General features: G+C 44.4%; 2 protein-coding genes across 14 annotated transcripts in view; one reads left to right on the top strand and one right to left on the bottom strand.

The window, feature by feature from the left end:
- The window catches only part of Tmem175 (transmembrane protein 175), a 30,028-nt gene extending 20,622 nt beyond the window's left edge, over positions 1 to 9,406 (bottom strand). For 4 of the 6 annotated variants that reach the window (XM_008841791.3, XM_008841796.3, XM_029567673.1 and 1 more), the window contains exon 1: positions 9,216 to 9,405. The gene's annotated coding sequence lies outside the window, so the exon portion shown is untranslated. Of the gene's footprint in view, positions 1 to 9,215 lie in introns of all 6 variants that reach the window. The other 2 variants (XM_008841793.3, XM_008841794.3) reach the window with 2 other exon arrangements.
- Positions 9,407 to 9,499: 93 nt separating this feature from the next.
- Gak (cyclin G associated kinase) overlaps positions 9,500 to 22,744 on the top strand; it is a 70,870-nt gene continuing 57,625 nt past the window's right edge. For 3 of the 8 annotated variants that reach the window (XM_008841783.2, XM_029567664.1, XM_008841787.3), the window contains exons 1-4: positions 9,500 to 9,780; positions 16,380 to 16,441; positions 17,255 to 17,314; positions 18,143 to 18,257. In XM_008841783.2, coding sequence (XP_008840005.1) covers positions 9,636 to 9,780; positions 16,380 to 16,441; positions 17,255 to 17,314; positions 18,143 to 18,257 — 382 coding nt within the window. In that variant the 5' untranslated portion in view covers positions 9,500 to 9,635. The remainder of the gene's footprint in view (positions 9,781 to 16,379; positions 16,442 to 17,254; positions 17,315 to 18,142; positions 18,258 to 22,744) is intronic. The other 5 variants (XM_008841785.3, XM_008841784.3, XM_008841786.3 and 2 more) reach the window with 4 other exon arrangements.

Here is a 22,744-nt window from a genome sequence, read left to right as displayed (position 1 = left end):
CAAACATTCCCCCCTTCCACACCCTAAAGCCCCCATATATAAAGTCCCAGCTCACAACCTGTGGGCGGACATCTTCCCTGACATCTTTCCCTTCGCTGACATCTTTCCCTTCCCCGAGGGAAAGGTGCCCCATGCAAAATAAATCTGTATCCCGCTGAGAATTCCATCTGTGCCTCGATGCCTCATCCATCCACTCGTGCTTTCCACCGCATGCTCGTTCCTGCCCGCTCTCTACCTATCAAGCATCATATCATCTGCAAAAAGGGATAGTCTGACCTCTTCTTTTCCAATAGTATCCTTTAATTTCCTTCTCCTGTCTTATTGCTGTAGCAAGTTTCAAGCACTATGTTGAAAAGGTGTGGAGATAGTGGGCAGCCTTGTCTGGTTCCTGATTTTAATGGGAATGCTTCCAGTTTTTCTTCATTTAGAATGATGTTGGCTGTGGGTTTGTTGTATATAGCTTTAATTATGCTGAGGTAGGTTCCTTCCAGTCCAATTCCCTCTAGAACTCTGAACATAAATGCATGCTGAATTTTGTCAAAAGCCTTTTCTGCATCTACTGAGATAACAATGTGGTTTTTGTCTGAGTCCATTTATCTGATTAATGACGTTTATTGACTTGTGTATATTCGTGCATTTCTGGGATAAAGCCGACTTGATCATGGTGAATGATCTTTTTGATGTGTGTCTGTATACGGTTTGCAAGTATTTTTTTTGGAATTTATCTATGTTCATTAAGGATATGGTCTATAGTTTTTTTGGGGGTTGTGACTTTACCCAGTTTGGGTATTAGAGTGATGCTGGCTTCATAGAAGGAATTTGGGAATTCTCCCTCTGTTTCTATTGTTTTGAATAATTTAAGTAGTATTGGTTAGATGTCTTCTTTAAATGTCTGGTAGAATTCTACTGTAAATCCATCTGAGCCTGGGTTTTTTTTTTAGTTTTGGGAAGCTTTGTATTACTGTTTCAATTTCCTTATATGTTATGGGTCTGTTTAAACTGTTGATCTCTTCTTGGTTTAACTTTGGTGGTTCCCATGATTTTAGATATCCATCCATTTCTTTTAAATTTTCAAATTTAGTAGTGTTTAAGTTTTTAAAATATTCCCTAATAATGGTCTGGATCTTTTTGGTGTCTGTTGTGATGTTTCCCCTTCCATCTCTGATTTTGTTGATTTGGAGTTGCTCTTTTTCTTTTGGTTAACTGGGCTAAGGGTCTATCTTGTTTAGCTTTTCAAAGAAAAGCTCTTAGAATCATTGATTCTTTGCATTGTTTCTATTTCATTAATTTCTGGTCTGATTTTTGTGATTTCCTCTCTTCTGCAGGGTTTTGGTTTTATTTGTTCTTGCCTTTCCAGTGTTGCAGTGTTAGGTCATTTATTTGGGTGCTTTCTAATTTTTTAATGTAGGCACTTAGAGCTATAAACTTCCCTCTTAGGACTGCTTTTAAAGTGTTCCAGAGGTTGTGTTGTACTGTCCTTGTTGAATTCCAGTAATTCCTTTATTTCTTTCTTAATTTCTCCTTTGACCCACTCATTGTTTAGGAGTGTGTGGTTCAATTGCCATGAGTTCATGTAGTGACTAAGGCTTTGTCCAGTGTTGATTTCTTGCTTTACTGCATTGTGGTCTGAGAGAACACATGGAATTATTTCAAATTTCTTGTATTTGTTGAGGTTTGTTTTGTGGCCCAGTATGTGGTCAATTTTTGAAAAAGTTTCATGGGGTGCTGAGTAAAAAGGTTGATGCTTGGGTGGAGTATTTGAAAGATGTCTGTTATGTCCATTTGATGTTTGGTATCATTTAATTCAGATGTCTGTTTATTCTTTGTCCAGCTGACCTAATGGAGAGAGCAGGGTATTGAAGTCCCCTACTATTACTGAGTTGGGGTTAATTGATGTCTTAAAAGTCCTGTAGTGTGGTTTATATGAATTTGGGTGCACAAGAGTTTGGTGTATATATGTTAAAGATTGTAGTATCTTCTTGGTTAACTGTTCCTTTGATCAGAATGAAGTGGCCCTCGTTATCTCTTCTGCTTAGTTTTACTTTGAAGTCTATTTTGTCAGATATTAGAATTGCAACCCTTGCTTGTTTCTTAGTGCCATTTGCTTGGAATATTCTTTTCCATCCTTTTATCTTAAGGTAGTGCCTGTCCTTGAAGGTGAGATGGGTTTCTTGCAGACAGCAAAGAGATGGATTTTGTTTCTTAATCCATTCACTTAGCCCGTGTCTTTTGACTGGGGAGTTCAGTCCATTGATATTTAAGGTTATTATTGAAAGATGTGTATTGGTTGCCATCATTTTGATTGCTGTTCATGTTCTTTAATTTTGTTTCATCAATTATAACTTTGTTTTCTTCTGTTGTCCCTGGGGTGTAGCTGTTTCTCTCTCCACTCTCTGTATTGTTCCAAGTATTCTTTGAAGGGCTCGTTTTGTGGACATGTATTCTTTCAAGCTATTTGTGTCATGGAAGATTTGTCTTTCTCCCTCAACTATAATAGATATTTTTTGCTGGGTAAAGTATTCTGGGCTGGCATTTATTGTCATGTAGAACTGGAAATACCATGGTCCAGGCTCTTCTGGCTTTCATAGTTTGCACTGGTAAGTCGGCTGTAATTCTGATAGGCTTTTCCTTTGTATGTGATTTGTTTTCTTTTGCTGCTTTTAGTATTCTTTGTTCTGTACAATTAGTATTTTTACTATGATAGGTCGTGGGGAGGAGTTTCTTTTCTGATCTTGTCTATTTGGTGTTCTATGTGCTTCCTGTATTTGTATGAGGATGTCTTTCCTTAATTTCGGGAAATTCTCTTCTACAATCCTGTTTAATATCATTAACCTGAAATTCTTCTCCTTCCTCTATTTCTATGATTCATAGGTTTGGTCTTTTCATGATGTCCCACATCCCTTGTATATTCCATTCCTGTGTTGTTGTTTTTTTTTTTTAAGTTCCATAATCTTTGCTTGAGTGGTCCAATTCTTCAACTTTATCTTCCAGTGTTGATATTCTGTTTTCCATTTCATTCACTCTAGAGGTGAGGCTTTCCCCTGTTGTTTCAAGTTGGCTTATTTTGCCTGAGTTTTCTTCAATGTTTCCATCTCCTTTGTGAATTCATTCAGAAGTTTATCCCTATCTTCTTTTAGTTCTTTGCTTGTTCATGTATTCTTTAAATTCAGTGACCTGGCTTATCTCTAGGGGGTTCTCCTTGTAGAAATCTTCTACAGGATTGGTGGAGTTTGGTAGGGACATAGTATTTTGGCTTTCATTTTATTATTCTTTCATTGTGATTTTGGCATGTGAATGTCTTTTGTTGTTTATGATTCTGATATGAGAATTAAGTTCAAGTATGCTTCTGTTTGTATTATTGGGGTGCCTAGATTCTTTCTTTATTGGTTATGTAAAGCTGGTTGGTACAGGGTTCAGGTTCTCTCAGGTTTAATTTTGGAGGGAACTGATGGTTTCAGATCAGCTTATTCAGGAGTACCCACAGAAGCCCAATTCAGGTTCCAGTCAGGTACACTCAGGCTTCCTTCACCACATGAGGGAGGCCAGAACTCAGCATTCTCTGGCTGAGATCAGAGCTGCTACACTGATGGAGGTGGAAACCCACCGTCTCAGGCTGTCTGCTAGGATCTCAGTCTTAGCCTATCAAAGCCAGATCTGCCCTGGGGTCTTGGGAGGGGCCTCACGAAATCCCAGGTAGAGGGATGGGTATGATGCAATTAGGGGAAGCTCACTGTTGGGAGCTACTATTATTATGGGCACAGCCATTGCTGCATTAGGCTGTGGCGGTTTGCCTTGACTTAAGCTTTGGAGAAAGACTGCTTCTACCCTGGGAGTTTCCCTGCTCTCTGCTTCTGTGGTCTGGGTTGACAGGCTATGCTTCCCTGATTAATTGGCAGTCTTAGAAACATAACTAAAATGTTCTGTTTCAGTTTATGGGCACCGTTAGCTTGGTTTATATATAGAAATAATGAATTATAGTAGTTGCTTAGAGTAATAACCTTATATCTAAGATGTTTTAAATAGTATAAGTGTCTCATTTAAGACTGAGCACTCCATAGTATTATTCTCTGCCTGTTGACCAGCTGTGGATACTATAAACGTTGTGTGAGTTTCGGTTGGTGAAGTAATGTATTCTTGGTGGTAACATAATGTATCCTTGGTTATTCCTTGGTTACTTTCTGTTTAGTGATGTATCCTACTTTCTGTTTAGTGATGTATCCTTAGTTATTTCTTGGTTACTCCAGATCTGATTCCTATATAAGCTTGTTTTAGTTCACAATAAACATGCAGTGGTACACAAGCCTCTGCATCTCCCAAGTCTTGATTTCTATCCATCGGGGTCCCCAAGCCCTTCAGGCTTGGACTGTGGTCACTGTACCATGACAGCTCACCACCAAGTGGAGGCAGGATCGGGGACTCTCAGGCTGTCCCTTGCGTTCTCAGGCCCTCTGCCAGAGGAAGGCCAGAACTTGGCACTCTCTCCCTACCTGATATTTCTAAGCAATGTGTAACAGAAACTAAGAGTGAAAATTCCATTCCAAGAAACCTGGGTGTATTCTAAACTAAAACCACATACAAAGGGAGTCATTCCTTACTTTGACACACCTGTGTGTAAGAATTATGGATCACTGACACTCTAATGAGATATAATTTCTCCAACACCAAATTCAGTTGAATTATGTAGGCTATATGGGGTTTTTTATTTGCTAATAGAAGACATGAAATCAGGGGTGGGGGGTAGTAGGATGAGGGTGGAGATGAGGGGAGGCCTGAATATAATAAAAATTCACTGTATTGAATTTTTGAATCAATAATTCAATTAATTGAAATTCTTGAATCAATAAAATTTCTCTTAAACTTAAAAATGAAAATAAAAAGACAATCTATACAATATGAGGAAATATGTGCAAGTCATAACTATTCGATAAGTGTCTAGCAGTTAAAAAATATAAAGAACAGGGCTGTCAAGAGATGGCTCAGTGGTTAAGAGCACCTGCTGCTCTTGCAGAGGACCTGGGTTCAGTTCCCAGCACCCACATGGAGGCTGTCTTTAACTACAGTTCCAGGGGATCTGATGCACTCCTCTGGCCTCCACTGGCATTGGATGCTTGTGGTGCATTTACATAAATGCAGGCAAAGTACTCATACATAAAAATACAAAATTTAAAAAGTATATAGAACTCATAATTCAACAACAATACAATAGGCAAAGAAAAATGGGTGAAGAATGTGAGCATTTTGCCAAAGAAGTTGTGTGACTGGCTACTAAGCATATGAAAACAGACTAAACATCATTTGGCTGCATCACTGAAAACCTAATCAAACCACAGTGAGACCATAATCTGCTAGGGTGGGTGAAATAAAGATGAACAGTGAGCGATCTGATAGGGCCATGGGCAAACTGGAGCTCTTGTGCACTGTTGGTGGGAATGTCAAATCACGCAGCTGCTATGGAAAACAGTATGGAAGATGCTATAAAATTAAAAATAGGATTGCCACTGGGTCAAGCAATTCCACTTCTAGGTATTCCAAAGAACTGAAAGCCAGGACTCTGAAACATCTGTGCACCAATGTTACAGAAACACTCAAAACAGTGAGAGGAAGCAACATAAGCACCAATCTACTACAGCTGAATGGATAAAAATGCCATGTGTATATACATATATACACCTATTCACAATGGAATGTTGCTCAGATTTAAAAGTTCTGGCACATGATGCAACATGAATATATCTTGAGTATACTATGCTACATGAAACAAGTCAGTAATATAAGCACAAGTCTTCATGATTCCATTTAATGAGGTCCCTGGTGCAGTCAAATTCATAAACAAAGTAGAATGGCCGGAGACTGGGAAAATGGAGTATTTAAATGAGGACAAAGTTTCAGTTTTGCAAGATGAAGTGTTCTGTGAAGGGATAATGGTGATGGTTGCTCAACTGCACACTTAAAAATGGCTAAAATGGGGGCTGAGGTAAAATGCTTGCTATGCAAGCATGAGGATTTGAGTCTGACTCCCCAGCACCCACATTAAAAGCAAGGTGTGGCAGCACATGCCTGTAATCCCAGCACTGAGAGGCAGAGACAGGAGGACCCTGGTAGCTCACTAGCTACCCAGACTAGCAAATCTATGAGCTCCATGTTCAATGGGAGACCAGGACTCAAAAAAACAAGACAGAAGGCTTGGCGTGGTGATGCATATCTTTAATCCCAACACAGGGGAAGCAGAGGTAGGCTTTGAGTTCAAGGTCAGCCTGGTTTACATAGCAAGTTCCAGGCCAGCTAGACCCTGTCTCAAAAAACAATTCTAACAATAGTAAGGAGAGGGCTAGAGGAAGACATCCAACATTGACCTCTGGTGCACACACACCTGCACCACACACAAAATGGCTAAAATGGTGTGTGGTTGTGGTGCCTGCTTGTAATCCTATCACTAAAGAAGTGAAGACAAGAGTACAATTTGAGGCCGGCCTAGGCTACATAGCAAGACTCTGTTTCAAAATAAAAATGAGTGTATTGGGGTTCCTTACCGTGGTTAGAAGAACACAGCCTAGCACCTAGAATTTAAATGTTCAGAACATGCTAGCTACAAATTATCTTTATTGAATACCAGTTTTAAGACACATGGAAAAAAGACAAGAATGAAAATGCGGGGCATGGGATTGAGCCATCTCTCCAGCCTCAGAACTGCAAATTTTTCAAAGATACACTCAGGAGCATATTGAAAGTGTTTTCAGTTTATTCCTAGTTCACTGAGGTTGAGTTTTTGTTTTTAAAATCAGGATGTGTGTTAAATGCTTTTCCTTTACCCATTGAGGTTGGGTTTTTTTTGGTCTTTTTGAGACAGGGTCTCCCTGTAGCCCCAGCTGTCCTGGATTCACCATGGAGACCAGGCTGGCCTCGAACTCACAGAAATCCGCCTGCCTCTGTCTCCCAAGTGCTGGGATTAAAGGCATGTACCACCATACCCAGTGTATTATTTTTGTTCTATGTGTATGAGTGTTATGCCTGCATGTAAGTAAGTGCACCCGTGTCATGCAATGCAGGCAGCAGAGGACAGAAGAGGCTATCAGATCCCTTGGAACTGGAGTTATGGACAGTTGTTAGCTGCCTGTTAGGTGCTGGGATTTGAACCCAGAACTTCTATAAGAACAGCCAGTGTTCTTAACCACTAAGCCATCTCTCCAGGCCCCAGTTTTCAGTTTTTTATTTGTTTGAGATGGTCTCACTGTGTAGCTGACTGGCCTGAAACCTGCTATGTAGATCAGGGTGCTATAAAACTCAGATTCACTTGCCTGGTGGTGCACGCATTTAATTCCAGCACTTGGGAGGCAGAGACAAGCGGATCTCTGTGAGTTCAAGGCCAGCCTGGTCTACACCGTGACTTCTAGGACAGCTGGGGCTACAGGGAGACCCTGTCTCAAAAAGACCAAAAAAAAAAAAAAAAAGTGTATTGTGCTAATATTGTAGGGACTGCTCTGTAAGTGTTCATTAATTAACATTAGTTGACAGTTATTCAAGTCTGCTATAGCCTTTGTGATCTGGGAACTTATCATTTATTAAGAAAAGAATACTCTTGGGGGCTGGAGAGATGGCTCAGTGGTTAAGAGCACTGACTGCTCCTGCAGAGGACCAGGGTTTGATTTCTAGCACCCACATGGTAGCTAACAACAATCTGTAACTCCAGCCCTGGGGGAATCCAACACCTTCTTCTGTCCTGCAAGGGCACTGCATGACATGGGTGTGCTTACACACATGCAGGCAATACACTCATACACCTTAAAATAAAAATAATATTTTTTTTTAAAAAAAGAAAGAACACTCTCTAACTACCTCAACCTCCAATTGTCTGTCCCTCTTTCGAGTTTATTAGCTTTTGATTAACACATTTTAGAACTTTGGTATTAAGCTTGTGTTTATAGTTTTGTTCTTTTGATGAAGTCACCCCTTCATTAATTCACTATTCTTCGACAATATCTTTTATTATAAAATCTACTACAGGAGAATATGTTAGGCCCATAGATTCAGTTTCAGATATGTATATGTTCATACATACGGTGAGATGCCTATGAAACATGTAGGAGTTCAGGAGAGAAGACTATGAAGACGCATCTGGGTTAAGATGGTATTGTAAGCCGGGTATGGTGGCGCATGCCTTTAGTCCCAGCACTCAGGAGGCAGAGGCAGGCAGATCTCAGTGAGTTCAAGGCCACCCTGGTCTATATAGCAACTGCCAGGCCAGCTGGGGCTACAGGAAGACCCTATCAAAAAGATCAAGAGAAAAAAGGATGGTGTTGTGCGGCAACTACTGCAATGCCATAAGGTGATTTGTACTTCCGTACTATTTGTTTAGGCAGACTCTGGTTTTTAATTACATGATATAGAAACATCCACTTGTCCTAGTTCATGGTGGTAGGAGTTTGCTTTAAAGTCTATCATGCATTCCAGTGAATTATTCATGAAGCTTCTCATGATGGCTATTTTAGGTTTCGACAATGTTTAGCCATGGGTTCCCTACCTTCTCTCTCTCTTTCTGAAATCTGATGTCACCAGGGAATGCCTTCAGCTCCATTCCAGTAAAGAGTTACCCACACACTATAAGCCATATTTCCTCCTCTCTGCCTCTTCTAAGTATTCTTGTAGAAAAGTGCTTTTCTATGCCCCAAGAAAATACCCTTTGACCTGAATGTAGCTCCCACACTTCTGCATAAACCTGAGTTTACACCGATGTGTAGCTTCCACTCTGCCATTCCCAAGAAACTGCAGCTCACCGAAACCACCTCCCTGTGGCTAAAGTCATCTTTCATTTCTCTACTTGACTTTTAAGATACCAAGTGGTAGTCTCAAAAAGGTACCTTTAACAACACGGAACTCTGGGACGCTTAAGATGTGGATCTGCGCTTCAGGATCCACTTTTTAGTCCAAGAACACAACTCTATACAGGGGGCTGCACACTCACGTGGTCCCAGGGACCGAGCAGGGATGGAGACAGGCGAGGGTAGCAAGACTGTCTCACCCAAAGGAGGCAGCTCGAAATGGTTCGGCCACTCGGGAATCTGGGGCTAACTCTTCCAGACGACTTGCTTCTTAAACTTATGGTTCTCAGTTTTCAATGGCAGCAACTAGCTCATCCTCCCCTAGCACTGTGTGGGCCATCAGGGGCCGGTCTTCTACCCCCCCGCCCCCCCCCCCCAGGGATCCAGGCCTCGCTTTACCTTGAGCCGTCGGGGGCTAGCCGCGGGCTCCGGGACAAGCGGGCAGCGCGCGCCCAACGTCCCGCGATGACCCCCGTCACCTAGGCGGGACAAAAGCGGCCGATTCCGGGCCGGCGGGAGCTCGTGTGGCCGGGGCGGGTCACGGCAACCCCCGGTTCGCGCCTCCACGGAACTCGCGGGCCCGGACTCCGCCCCCTTTGCGCCTGCGGGCCCAGGACCGGGCGGAAGTGACTCCACGCGCCCTTCCCCGCTCGCCGAGCTGGGGCGGGGCCGTGGCGCCGCGACGCAACGTGCTCTCGTGTTGATGTCACGGCGCGGACGGAAGATGGCGGGGTTGTACGCCGGCAGCTGCTGATCCTGCAGCACAGAGCCCGAGCGGAGCCCGGGTCCTGCTCCCGCCACCTCGGAGCGGCTGCCGCCATGTCACTGCTGCAGTCTGCACTCGACTTCCTGGCCGGCCCTGGCTCCTTGGGCGGAGCTGCCAGCCGCGACCAGAGCGACTTCGTGGGGCAGACGGTGGAGCTGGGCGAGCTGCGTCTGCGGGTGCGGCGGGTCCTGGCGGAGGGTAAGGCGCGGGGCGTCGCCAGGCCGCGGGGGGCTGGGCGGGAGGGTCCCTGCCGGGGTGGTGAGTCAGCTCAGCGTCGGGGAGAATCACTGCCTGGGTGGTCGCGCGGGACAGGACAGGAGCTCCTCCGAGGTCTGAGTTAAGTCAGGGCCGGGGAGGGTCACCACTGGGGTATGGATCAGATCAAGGCTGGGGAGCCTCACCCCTGGGCGGGGGACATAGGGTCCGCGGGAATGGGCACCGTGGGGTGTGGATCAGGTCAGCGCTGGGGAGGTCACTGCTGGGGTGTGAGTCAGGTCGGGGTGGGGCCTGGCCAGGAAGGGTGACCACAGGAAGGCCTGTGGGTCCGGGCCTCTGGAGGTGACTGCTCAGGAGGGCTGGGACTGCGCTGAACACTTCCTTACTGGAGGGTAGAGTTAGTTAGTCCAAGGGTCAGGCTAGCAAGAGTAGTTATGCTTTCAGGATGGCAGTGCGCGTGCTGCTGAGATCTGGGGAGCTCTGCAGTCCCGGGCAACCCCTCCCCTGCCTGGTGAGGTAGAGGGTACACCAATGCAGGGTCCTTTAGTCTCTTTTTTAGTCTCTCCCTCTCCTTTATTTATTTATTTATTTATTTTGGTCTTTTTGAGTCAGCGTCTCCCTGTAGCTCCAGCTGGCCTTGAACTCACAGAGATCCGCCTACCTCTGCCTCTACCTCCTGAGTGCTGGGAATGAAGGTGTGCGATGGCCGGCCCTCATTTTCAGTTCTTACGGTCTTACTGTTTGCCTCACCTCTGGATATCTTTTTGTAAATGACCTCTTAAAAGTTCCAGTGTCTTGGCCTCCCAGCACTGGGGAGGCAGAGGCAGGCGGATCTCTGTGAGTTCGAGGCCACCCTGGTCTACATAGTGAGTTCCAGGCCAGCTGGGGCTACAGGGAGACCTTGTCTCAAAAAGACCCCCCCCCCAAAAAAAAATACCGGTGTCTTGAAGCCAGTCTGCTGTCAGTTTAGTTTGTAACTTCTGGAATGTCCTCTCTGTCCCTCACACAAGATCTGCAGTAAACGTGAAGTTCTGTTTTCCGTTTTCCTTTGTGCGTCAGTACCTAGGGATTTGTTAGGTCTAACTAGCTGTCAAGTTCACCTGCTAAATACAGTTGTGTTCTGCCAGATTGGCTCAAGGAGACGAGGGACACCTGACCTGGGTCTGCAATAGTTCTCAGTACCAGAAAGTCCTAAGATGGCTCCTGTGTGCTCTGTGGGGTCAGGGAACTTTTTAAACATTTTTTATTCTGGAAGGACTGAGGGAGTGTTTTGGTTGTACCTTTTTTATACATTTTCTCCACTGTGTTTATTTAAATATTTTATATATATTATTTTGTGTGTGTGAGTATATTGCCTACATGTATGTAAATGTACCTATGTCATGTAATGCCTGTGGAGTTCAGAAGATGGCATCAGATTCCCCGGGACTGGAGTTATAGCCGGTTGTTAGCTGTCTTGTGGGTGCTGGGAATCAAACCTGGGGTCCTCTGCAAGAGCAGCCAATGGTCCTAACCGCTGATCTATCTCTCCAGCCTTGTCTCCACTGTGTTTATAAGCAGATTTGAAGATGATTTGGTGAGAAAAACCTCTGACACTTCTCTCTTTAGAGGTGGGGTTAGTACCTCCAGTAATATTTTGATATGTGATAATCCCTCACATCTTTTGTGAGTGATTGTGAGTGTTGTGGGATAATGACAGTGATTACCCCAGATCTTTATTCTAACGATACCAGGCTGTTATCTTCATTCTTCAAGAAATTCAAGCCTGATTTAGTGGCACACACCTATAATCCCAGCTACTTGGGAGACTGAGGCAGGAAAATTCCAAGTTCAAGATAGAATTCAAGGCCAACCTTAGTAAAATGCTAACTCAAAATAAAAAGTAAAAAGAGGGTTGGGGTGGTACAGTGCTTGCCTGATATGCATGAGGCTCTGGGTTCAATCTACAGAACAAGGGAGGGAAGGGATGGAGGAAGAGATGAGACAGGAGACCTGGTTTCTTCTCTTGTGCAATGTAAAGTGAAGCACATGTTCAAATGGTGGAAGGAAGAGGCAGCTCAGGGTGGGACAGTACAGTTAACAACATGGAGAATACTAGGGTGGCTGCCTGTGTACCCAGGCGGTCAGGAGGCCATCTCTGGTGGGGGAGGTGATACTGATTGGCAGGAGAGGGAGGTTTATGTAAAGCAGGAAGTTTACCAGGCCACACAGCACCCAGGATGAAGAACTAGGAAGTATGAGCAGCCACTGTCACTGTGCAGAGAACTCCCTCTTGAGATCCTGGCCCAGCCAGGAGTAAGAGTAACCCATGCATTTGTGAACTGTGGATTTTTTCCTTTTAGACTTAATGTGTTGTTTGAAGTTTCTTTCTGAACTGAAACGGTAAGAAAAATGTAATATTTTTAAATAAATATTTTTATTTTATGTGTATGAGTGTATTGCCTGCATGTATGTGAGTGCACCCATGTCGTGCAATGCTGTGGAGGTCAGAAGAGGGCTTCAGATTCCCCTGGAACTGGAGTTAAGGATGGTTCATAGCCACCACTTGGGTGCTGGGAATCGAACCCGGGCCCTCTGCAAGAACAGTTAATGCTCTTAACCACTTAGCCAACTCTCCAGTCCCACATTTTCATACAGTATAATTTGATGGTATTTAAATCCCCTCCCCTATCCGCTCCTCCCCTTAATGCCACCCCCATCAATTCGTTGTATTCTATTTTATATATATGATCTATAGACTCTATGTGGCCTTGCCCTGCAGCTGTTTAAAAAAAAAAAACAGAAACACATACAAACACACAAAAAAGTTGTCATTAGTAACAATTTTCTAAATTTTTAGAAAGTATTATACGTTCTTGGGAATTCATTCTTATAGAAAGTAATAAAAGTAGGCAGGGCAGAATTATTTTCTCTTTTTCATTCATTTATTAGCTATCTAATCAAATACCTCCTGTGCTCAGGCCCTGACAAAGATTTCTGAATACAGTTATAAAAACTGAAGCTCTGGAGCTGCAGAGACAGCTCGGCAGTTAAGAGCACTGACTACTCTTGCAGAGGACATGGGTTCGATTCCCAGCACCCACATGGTGGCTACAAACCGCCCTTAACTCCAGTTCCAGGGGACTCCAAAGCCCTCTTCTGACTTCCACGGCATTGCATGACACAGGTGCACTCACATACATGCAGGCAATACACTCGTATATATAAAATAAAAATAATAAAATATTTTTTAAAAAAATCAAAAAAATTTTTAAAAAGAAAGATGATTCTGGGTATGATCTTATTATGGGATATTCCCAGAGGGATTGAGAAACCATTCTATAGTCAAATACATTGATGTTTCTATTATTAGATGTATTCATTTAATATTAATATTCTCATTGTGGATTAAAGTCTGTAAATTGGCCATATCAGTTTATGTCAGGTTTTGTCACAGAGGATTTAACGATAGATCAAGTTTTGCAGTCAAATGTTTTTTGTAGTTTTTAAAATTTGGTCCTGGGCTTTGTAATGGGTTATTGGACAGAATCAATGAAGCTGAATAGCTTTCTGCCTGTGCTGGATAGCTTTAGTGTCAACTTGACACACCTGGGTTGAGGGAGCCTCAGTTGGGGAATTGCCTCTATTGGACTTGCCTGTGGCTATGTCTGAGGGGCATCTTCTTGATGAGTGATGTGGGAGGGCCCAGCCCACTGTGGGACTGTGTTGCATAAGAAAGCAGGCTGAGCAGGGGCCAGGGGAGCAAGCCAGTGAGCAGCATTCCTCCATGGCTTGTGCTCCAGTTCCTGCTTCCAGGTTCCTGCCCTGAGTTCCTACCTTGGGCTTCCGGATGCACTGTGACCCGGATGCACTGTGACCCGGGAGATGTAAGACAAATTAAACCCTTTCCTCCCTAAGTTGGTAGTAGTCAGAGTGTTTTGTCACAGCACTGGAGAAACAAACTAGGATACTACCCTTTTCAGAATTTGTTCTAAGTCTTCATTATTTTTATTTAATTTTGTTTGAGACTGGGTCTCCCTGTAGCCCCAGTTGGCCTGGAATTCACTGTGTAGACCAGTTTGGCCTGGATGTGAGGTCAACCTGCCTCTGCCTCTCTAGTGCTAGGATTAAAGATGTGTGCCACCATGCCCAGCCTCTTCATTTAAAAAAATTTTTTTTAATTTATTTTATGTGTATGAGTATCTTGCCTGCATATATGTAAGTGTACCCATGTTGTGCAATGTCCACAGAGACCAGAAGAGAGTGTCAGATCCCCTGGAACTGGAGTTATAGATGGTTGTTAGTTGCCATGTGGATGCTGGGCATGGAACCTAAATCCTCTGGAAGGTCAACCAGTGTTCATAACCCCTGAGCCATCTCTCCAGCCCCCTCTTCATTGTTTTTTAAAAGCAGCTTATTGGGAGTGTAAATAGTGTTAGAGATGCCAAGCACAAAGGGTTTTTAGATTACCCTGTGTGTTCTTGTTTTGGCTCCTGCTCACTGCTGCTTCGAAGATGGGTCACTGCTGAGGCCTTCTGAAGCTGTCTGTGGACTTAGAGCTAGGGAGGTCCATTGAAGTAGAAAATGATAACAGTGCTCCAGAACCATTATGGAGTATAAGTGCCCCTAAGTCCATGTGTTGAGTCAGATGTTATATGCAGTTTCAGTCAGTCCTTGTGTGCCAACAGGATCTGTGGTTCCTGTTCCTGAGTCTCTGCTCTCCTGAATTTGTGGGTTTCTTTATATTTTCTGTAAAAAAAATCCTTCATCCAATGGTGATTTGCAAAACTAATTAGTGGCGTGTCTTTTTTATTCTCTCTCCTAAGTAAAAGAATAGAAATTCTTTATTTGATGTGGTTCTTTTTTAAAAAATGGATCATGCTTTTGTGCTTATTGCTTATATTTAAATTTATAAAGGGATGTGTAGAAATAGTTGATTTTTGTATCTCGTTTTTATATTCTCCTCTCTACCTAAATTAATTTATTACAGTGGTTTCTTTTTTTAACATTTATTTATTGGTTGGGGGAGGCATATAATGACATACATATGGAAGTCAGAGGTGAACTTGTGGCCCTCTGTCCTCTCCTTCGACAATGTAGGTTCAGGGATTGAACTCAGGTTGTTAGACTTGGTGGCAAGCTCCTTTATCTGCTGAACCAGCTCACCAGTCTTCATCTTTTCTCTCATTTTTCTTCCCTTCTCTCTCCCTTTTTCCTTTTTTGAGATTTCACTAGTCTTCTGCACAGAAGATCGTATTAATCTACAGATTAAAAACATCTTTTATGATATGGATGTCTTTCATTTTCTTTTTCTTGTCTGATTGCATTGGCTGGAGGCTCTGGTACAATACTGAGTGTCAGTGGTTTGAGCACTTGGTTGTTGGCACGTTTAAATTTCATGATGGGATTTTTCTATTTAAAGGAAGTTTTAGAAATGAAGCAAATTAAACCAAAATTATAGAGTTTAATTGATTTTCAGATGTTAAACCATGGTCATGGTGTATTAGCCCTGTTTATTGCTGGGTTTGATTAGCTGATACTTTATTTATTGTTTTATAGTTGAAAACTATTTTTTTTATTTTTTATTTTTGTCTTTTTGAAGCAGAGTCTCCCTGTAGCCCCAGCTGTCCTGGAACTCACTACATAGACCAGGCTGGCCTTGAACTCACAGAGATCCGCCTGCCTCTGCCTCCCAAGTGCTGGGACTACAGGCATGTGCCACCACGCCAGGCTTATTTTTATTATTTTGTGTGTCTATTGCCTGCATGTTTGTGAGTGTACCCGTGTCGTGCAATGCCACAGAGGTCAGAGGTCAGAAGACCTCCAGATTCCCCTGGAACTGGAGTTAAAGACAGTTCGTAGCTGCCATGTGGGTGCTGGGAATCGAACCTGGGTCCTCTGCAAGAGCAGTCAGTGCTCTTAACCACTAAGCCATCTCTCCAGCCCCAGTTGAAAACTTCTTAAGAGCTGGGGTTGATGTTGTACTCACAGCAGCAGGGAGGCTGAGGTAGAGAATGAAATTCAGGGCAAGCCTGATGTCCTGTCACAAAAAGCCAAAAAACCAAAACTTTAGAGTTCTTCGGTCCATCTTTATGAGTGATACTGTTCTGTTCCCCCCCCTCCTTTTTTTTTTTTTTTTTTTTGAGACAGGGTCTGCCTGTAGCCTCAGCTGGCCTGGAACTTGGTGTAGAGACAGGCTGAATCCTCACAGAGATCCACCGGCCTCTGCCTCCCAAGTGCTGGAATTAAAGGCATGCGCCACCACGCCTGGCCTGTTCTTTTTTCTTTCAATGTTAGGGCCGCACTGTCTACTTTCCTCCAGGTGTTGGCAATTTGTTGTATTTGCATTAGTATTCCTTGGTGTTTGATAACCTACATAGAATTAGTCAGTTTTACTTGTTTTCAGAGGACTTGTTTTGGTTTTGCAGATTTCCTGCTTCTTAATCACTTTCCCTTCCTGACTGAACAGAACATATAAATTGGGCTGCAGTTTTGTTGGGAGCAAATTACTGTCCATGGCCAAAGTTTGGTTTGTATTGTTAGTAAAGGTATTTCCAAGTTGTAAGTCATAGCACTGACTGAAAAATATTTTTCATTTTTAGGAGGGTTTGCATTTGTGTATGAAGCTCAAGATCTGGGAAGTGGCAGAGAGTATGCATTAAAGGTAATAAAGAATGACATGCTGTTTTATGTGGATTTTGGTTTATTGTAAAGACATTTTGGGCTGGTTTTGGGATGGATCTCTGTCATTCCCTGTATGAGTTTTAGTTTGTTGGTCCTTGTCTCCTCCATGTTCTTAGGGCTCACCCTAATGCCCATGACTGTAGCTTGGGTTGAGAACTCCCTTGGGAGCTGCCTATCCCACCTGGGGAGCTTCTCGGCTTTGGAAGGAAAAGTGAGCATGGCCCTCTCTGGGTTTCAACCACTCTGCTCCACCAGGAATATGAAGAGTTCAGAAGCCAGTTATGGAATTTATATTCATAGCATGTCTGTAAATAGGGTCACAGTAATGTGGTGCAAGGGGTCTCTAGACCTTGATATCTAGTTAGGCAGTTTTGGTTTTGTCCTGAGACATAGCAGTACACCCAGCCCTGTGTCTTGCTGAACAACCAGGTTGGTCCTGTCTTGGTGGGGGTTGGAGGGCATAGCTTAGTGGGTCCTTGGGCCAGGACTGCTTTTGACAGTCTGCATTGTATGTTCATACTTGCTGAGCATATCTTTTATCTCCTCGTCTGTCTTGTTTTACTCTGGCTTATTTTTACTTTTCCTTGGGTCTTTGGATCATAAAGGTCACTCAGGGTCTCTTAAGTTTCTGTCAGGTCAGATGTTCAAATGCAGGTAAATGGTCTGCTGTGCTCCCTGAGACTCAGTGCCCCTTAGACAAAGTGCCTGTATTTTCCAGGGTGTTTGAGATAAGGCGATGTGTTAAGCAGAAGATAAATAGACTTCAATCTTCTTGTGTGCTATTCCCTGACAGAGGTTACTGTCCAATGAAGAAGAAAAGAACAGAGCCATCATTCAGGAAGTTTGCTTCTTGGTATCCTTTTCCTGGGATTGAGAGTTATCGCCATCTTTTAGGGAGGCACTGGCTTGCATCAGGCTTGACACCGCTGTCAGGAGGCTCTGTAACATTCCATTTGATGTGTTAAAATCAGCCTTTTGCTTTTGTCAGACTTCCTATAGACCATTTCTAGTGAAAAGGAGTTTTCCTCGTTCTGCATTCCGAAGGTTAAAGTGAAAGGTTCCAAGGTGTTGGGAAGGAGGTTCCTGATCCTGTCCTACCCTTGAAGTCTGCATGCCAAGCAGATGGGAGAGTTGTCAAAAAGAGAACCCCTTCTTTGCTCCTCTGATGACCTGGGCGAGGGCTGTGTGCATGGCCACTGTACCAGTGGGCCTCAGTGTGACTGCTTAACAGAAGCTCTGCTTCCCCTGTGCAGATGGCAGATGACAGGACTTTTCTCGCCTTTTCTCTTTTACCATATGGTAAGGCCCAGCTTTTACTGCTGGTAGAGTTTGCTTTCCCTTTCTGTCTAGCCCTGTCCTCTCTGATAGCCCACTGGCTGTGTGAGCTTAGAGTAATATGGACACAGTCACTCCTAAGAGCCTCCCTGCTGTGGAGCCCCGAAGGCCTCTGCCTGCCTCTCTAGCCTGCGCATGTCTGCCATCTCCACTAGTTTCCTGCTACAGTCTCCACCACCTCATTGTCCCTGCTTGTCCTTCTGTTGTCATTCTGTTCAGATGCTCAGATGTGCTAAGATGTAAGGCAATTCAGTTACTGTGACTTTGGTCTCTTAATGCTGTGAATATTTAAGTGCACAGAGTTGTGGATATGTTTATTCATATTCTCCTTTAACAAGACATGCAGAAAAAACTTTCCGGCCACCCCAATATTGTCCAGTTCTGCTCTGCAGCATCCATAGGAAAAGAGGAATCGGACACTGGGCAGGCTGAGTTCCTACTGCTCACAGAACTCTGTAAAGGTAAAGTGCCTTGAACACCACGTGCTCTATGACATGTTTGACCAGTCATTAAATATTCCCAGGATCTTCTGAAAATATATTGGTTTTAACTAAAAGATTCAGCCAGCTGTCCACTGGTCTTTGTGTTGTCTGGAATGGGCTTATGTGAGTTCTTTATGGCCTGCATGTTCTATTTTCTTTCATTCTTTTTTTTTTAATTTTATTTTATGAGACAGTGTTCTCACTGTGTAACCCTGCCTGGCCTGGAGCTCACTGTGTAGACCAGGCTAACCTCAGATTCATAGAGATCTGTCTACCTCTGCCTCCTGAGTGCCGGCATTAGAGGTGTGTACCACCATGCCTGACCTTGGGCTATAGGTTCCAAAAGAGCAGGGTCTCATCATGTCTTTCTCCTGAAGCAGATTGAATGGCATGCTATAGAACCTCAGTGTCCTCTTGTGTGAACTGGACTGGAAGGGGCAACACAGGCATGTATTCCTGGCTGTGTGGTATATACTTAAGAAGTGTAAGTAGTGCTTTGTTAGGAGAGAAACAGGGACCCTTTATGGGAATGTGGCCTCATCAAGGTCAGTCTCAAGAAGGTAGCATGAATGCTTCTTGGTTCATTGACAGGACAGGGAGAGGCCAGTGGATGGGAGGCACCTTAAGGAGACCTGTGGGGCAAAGTCATTGTACGACTGTGGGTAATATTGAAGGCAAGTCTCCACTTTGTTAGGTATGCTATTGTACTCCTGTAGTCCCAACACTGGGGAGCTGAGTCCCATACTCTGGCTGTGAAGTGGGGATGGCCACTCCAAAGTAGCAGACTTCTCCACTACAGTGCTCTGCTGTGGAGTGTCTGCCAAATGTTGTGTCCTGCCCAGTGTGGTCTTTGGATGCTCGTACTGAAGGAGCACTTCCTTGAGGGACATGGCCATGGTACAGATAGCTGCTATGTGTCCACCCGAGTAGAGAGTGTGGGGAGAGAAGAGGCAAAGGAATAGCAGGGGAGACTGAGGCAGGGAGCCCATGGAAGGAATCCCAGCCATGTGAGAGCTGCTGGCCATAAGCCATTCCTTCCTTGGAGGTCATTAGAAAAGCTGTTGCTATGGCTAGAGTGGGTACAGACCAATAGCAGACAGATGAGGACAGAGGATAGGGCTGGGGGGCAGTGAGTAGATAGCTTGGGAAGAGGAACAAAAATGGCATCTCTACCTGGCAGAGAAAAGTGTACAGTGAGTGTTTGGAAGAGACAACCGTAGCAAGCCAGTTGGGACCCTGTGCTAAGAAGAGGAGAGCAGGGGTCTGTGCAGGTCACATGTGAGCTCTTAGTCGGCAGGGGCAGAATGTGGAGTGCAGACTGTTTCTACATGACTGGAAACCCTGGGCTGCTGGCCTCCTTGGTATAGGGCATCTTTCTCCAGCTGCCCCTGTCTCTGTCCTCACTCATGTCTGCAGGTTCCACCCAGCCCCTGCATTACCCGTGGCCTGACCCACTGTGGTCCTTGCAGCACTTATTGCCATGATTATCCTGCTGTACCTGGAGGGGAGGAGGTTGTGGAGTCAGGAGCTGCCTGAGCTGAGGACATGTTGTCAGGGCAGAGAAGTGGTCTACTTACTCCTCAGTAGATGTTGGTGCAGATGCTTTGTTTTCTCAGTGTTTCATTCTGAAGTGATTTTTTTTGTTGTTGTTGTTTTGTTTTGTTTTTTAAATTTTTATTGTATTTTGTGAGTGTTTTGTCTGCATGTACATGGTGGAGGCTAGAAAAAGAGCTGGATCCCTGGAACAGCTGGGGATGGTTGTGAGCCTCTATGTGAACCCAATGCTCTTACTTGCTGAGCCATCTCTCTAGTCCCTCATTCTGAAGTTTTGGGTTTTTTTTTTTTTTTTTTTTGTCTTTTTGAGACAGGGTCTCCCTGTAGCCCCAGCTGTCCTGGAACTCACTATGTAGACCAGGCTGGCCTTGAACTCACAGAGATCCACCTGCCTCTGCCTCCCAGGTGCTGGGACTACAGGCGTGTGCCACCACGCCTGGCTTTAATTTTTTTTTTTTTTTTTATGTGTGTGTGTATTGCCTGCATGTGCGTAAGGGCACCCATGTTGTGCAATGCCTGTGAAGGTCAGAAGAAGGTGTCAGATCCCCTGGAACTGGAGTTACTGATGGTTGTTAGCCGCCGTATGGGTGCTGAGAATTGAACACAGGTCCTCTGCAAGAGCAGTCAGTGCTCTTAACCACTGAGCCATTTCTCAAGCCCCATGAAATAGTATATTTAATGAAAACTTAAAAGTTTGCCAATTTGTAACATTTTCTCATAGTTGATTTATCTTCCTCCATGTTCTTGATGAAGATAAACTGCAGATACTAAGACCAGAAAATGTGTGTGGGCATTGGGTTTTTTAAAAATAATTGTTGTTAGTGGGCCTTTTTTGTTTTTTGTTTTTTCCCTATTTTGTTTTGAGGCAGAGTCTCAAGGCTGGCCTGGAACTTACATCAGTTCTCCTGCCTCAGCCTCCTGAGTGCTGGGCCTATAGGCCTGTGCTAGCACACTTCACTCAAGACCAGAAATTCCTGTTTGCAGGTATCACATGAGACCAGGGAGCTTTTCTCTTACAACTGCAGTCCTAGTTATACACCTGACTTGATATTGGGTGCAGTATATGGTGAAAGCATGATTAGCCATTTACAGTTGTCCCCAGGATGTCATCCTGATATTTTCCCCTATCTGCCAACAAAACCCTTCATGAGTTTCTAAGTTTCAGTCAGTTGTGAGGCCTCTTGAGTCACTGTTTCTAGTAACCTTTGATTTCTGGGTAGCTCTGGGCTCTCTCAGTGAAGCATAGTGTCACCGGGAACTGAGTCTAGGTACTGTGGGCCATCCCTTTACATGCTGGGAAGGTGCTAGCTCTGGTGCTGTGAACTACAGCGCAGACCTCTCAGAGTGCTGAGAGGTGCTGTCCTTGTACTGGGTGGTATAGGAGGCAGATGTGTCCAGCCTGCCACATTTTACCTTCATGGGTGCTTCTTGGCACTGCTACATTCAGTTACAAAGGAACACATGCTCATTTGAAAAGTAGAAGGGATACAAAGTTAAATAGATGACAATGGGGTTTTCCTCTGTTATTTTTCTTTTTAAAAAACTTAACAAAACTGTACCAAATATGCTAGTAGTGAGCCTCCCACCCCTCATTGCTAATGTGTGTGAGCTCCAGCAGATACCTGTTGTGGCTAATACCAGACCACATGCACCAACACTGCAGTACTCAACAGCCCATCTGATAACCAGGATCACCACAGGCAGTCGTGGCAGGGGCGTATATACAGTGGTGATGAGGGTGCTCTTATGACTTCCCTCCTTTGTCACCTGTGAGGTCAGAAAGTTTTTGCATGATACAAGTCTTGGTGGTTGGAAATCTTGCTTTTGAAAGATTGGGGCAGGATCTGTGAGAGAAGCAGGTCCCTGTCTGATGTTTTTTGAAGTGATGGAGGGGGGTGGTAGGAGTGAGCTCAGGTGCTGTCCTGTGCTGAGCAGTGTGGGAGGCAGAGGTCCAGCCCACTACATTTTCCTTTTTTTCCTTTCCGTGTGTATATATGTGTGGCTGTGTGTATGTGTATGCTTGCATGTGTACAGGTGAGGTGTGGGGGGCTTGAATTGACTTTAGGTGTCTTCCTTAATCACTCTCCACCTTATATACTGAGGCAGGGTCTCTCACTGCGCCTAAAATACAGCATTTCAGCTAGTCTGGCTAGCCAGCTTGCTCCGGATTCTGTTTCTTCTCCTGTATTACAGGCAGGCTGCGATACCCACTTTGCTTTTATTTGGGTTCTGAGGATCCTGACTCTGTTCATCACACTCAGGTGGCAAGCACTTTACCCACCAAGCCCCCATGTCTTTTTTTATTGATTGATTGACCTTTAATTAATTTTATTTTATGTGTTATTGAGTGCTTTATTTGCCTGCATGTAAGTGTACCTGTATGTGCAATGTACTTGGAGCCCAGAAGAGAGCATTGGCTCCACTGGAGTTACAGACTGTTAGCCACGGTGTGGGTGCTGGGAACTGAGCCTAGGTCCTCTGCAGGAGCAGTCAGTGCTTTTGACCACTGAACCATCTCTCCAGTGACCCCGCCCCTCCCGTTTCCTTTTTGGTGATCTAAAGTTATCACCATGAAGTGAATTAAAAAATTCATATGTTGTAGAGGTTGTTGCCCAGGGGCCATTTTCAGTTGAATGGCCTGGGAGGACACAGATGAGCAGCAGGGTGTTTACAGATGGACACTTCGCTGGCCAGGGCTTGCCTGGCGTGGGGCAGAACCTCTGAGAAGTAGGGTATTGTGGAGGATGACCCCCCCCCCCCGTGGAGGACGACATCCCCCCCATGACAGTAGGTGCAAGAGTCACAGGAAGAAGTTTACAGGTAATGGGCCATGGGTCTTTTCTTTTTTTTTCTTTTTTTTTTTTGTCTTTTTCTTTTTTTTAAGCAGGGACTCCCTGTAGCCCCAGCTGTCC

Source organism: Nannospalax galili, unplaced genomic scaffold, assembly GCF_000622305.1.
Source record: "Nannospalax galili isolate Female #2095 unplaced genomic scaffold, S.galili_v1.0 scaffold101, whole genome shotgun sequence".
NCBI lineage: Eukaryota > Metazoa > Chordata > Mammalia > Rodentia > Spalacidae > Nannospalax > Nannospalax galili.
Note: the sequence above shows the minus strand (reverse complement) of the source record. Positions and strands in the feature narration are given on the sequence as shown.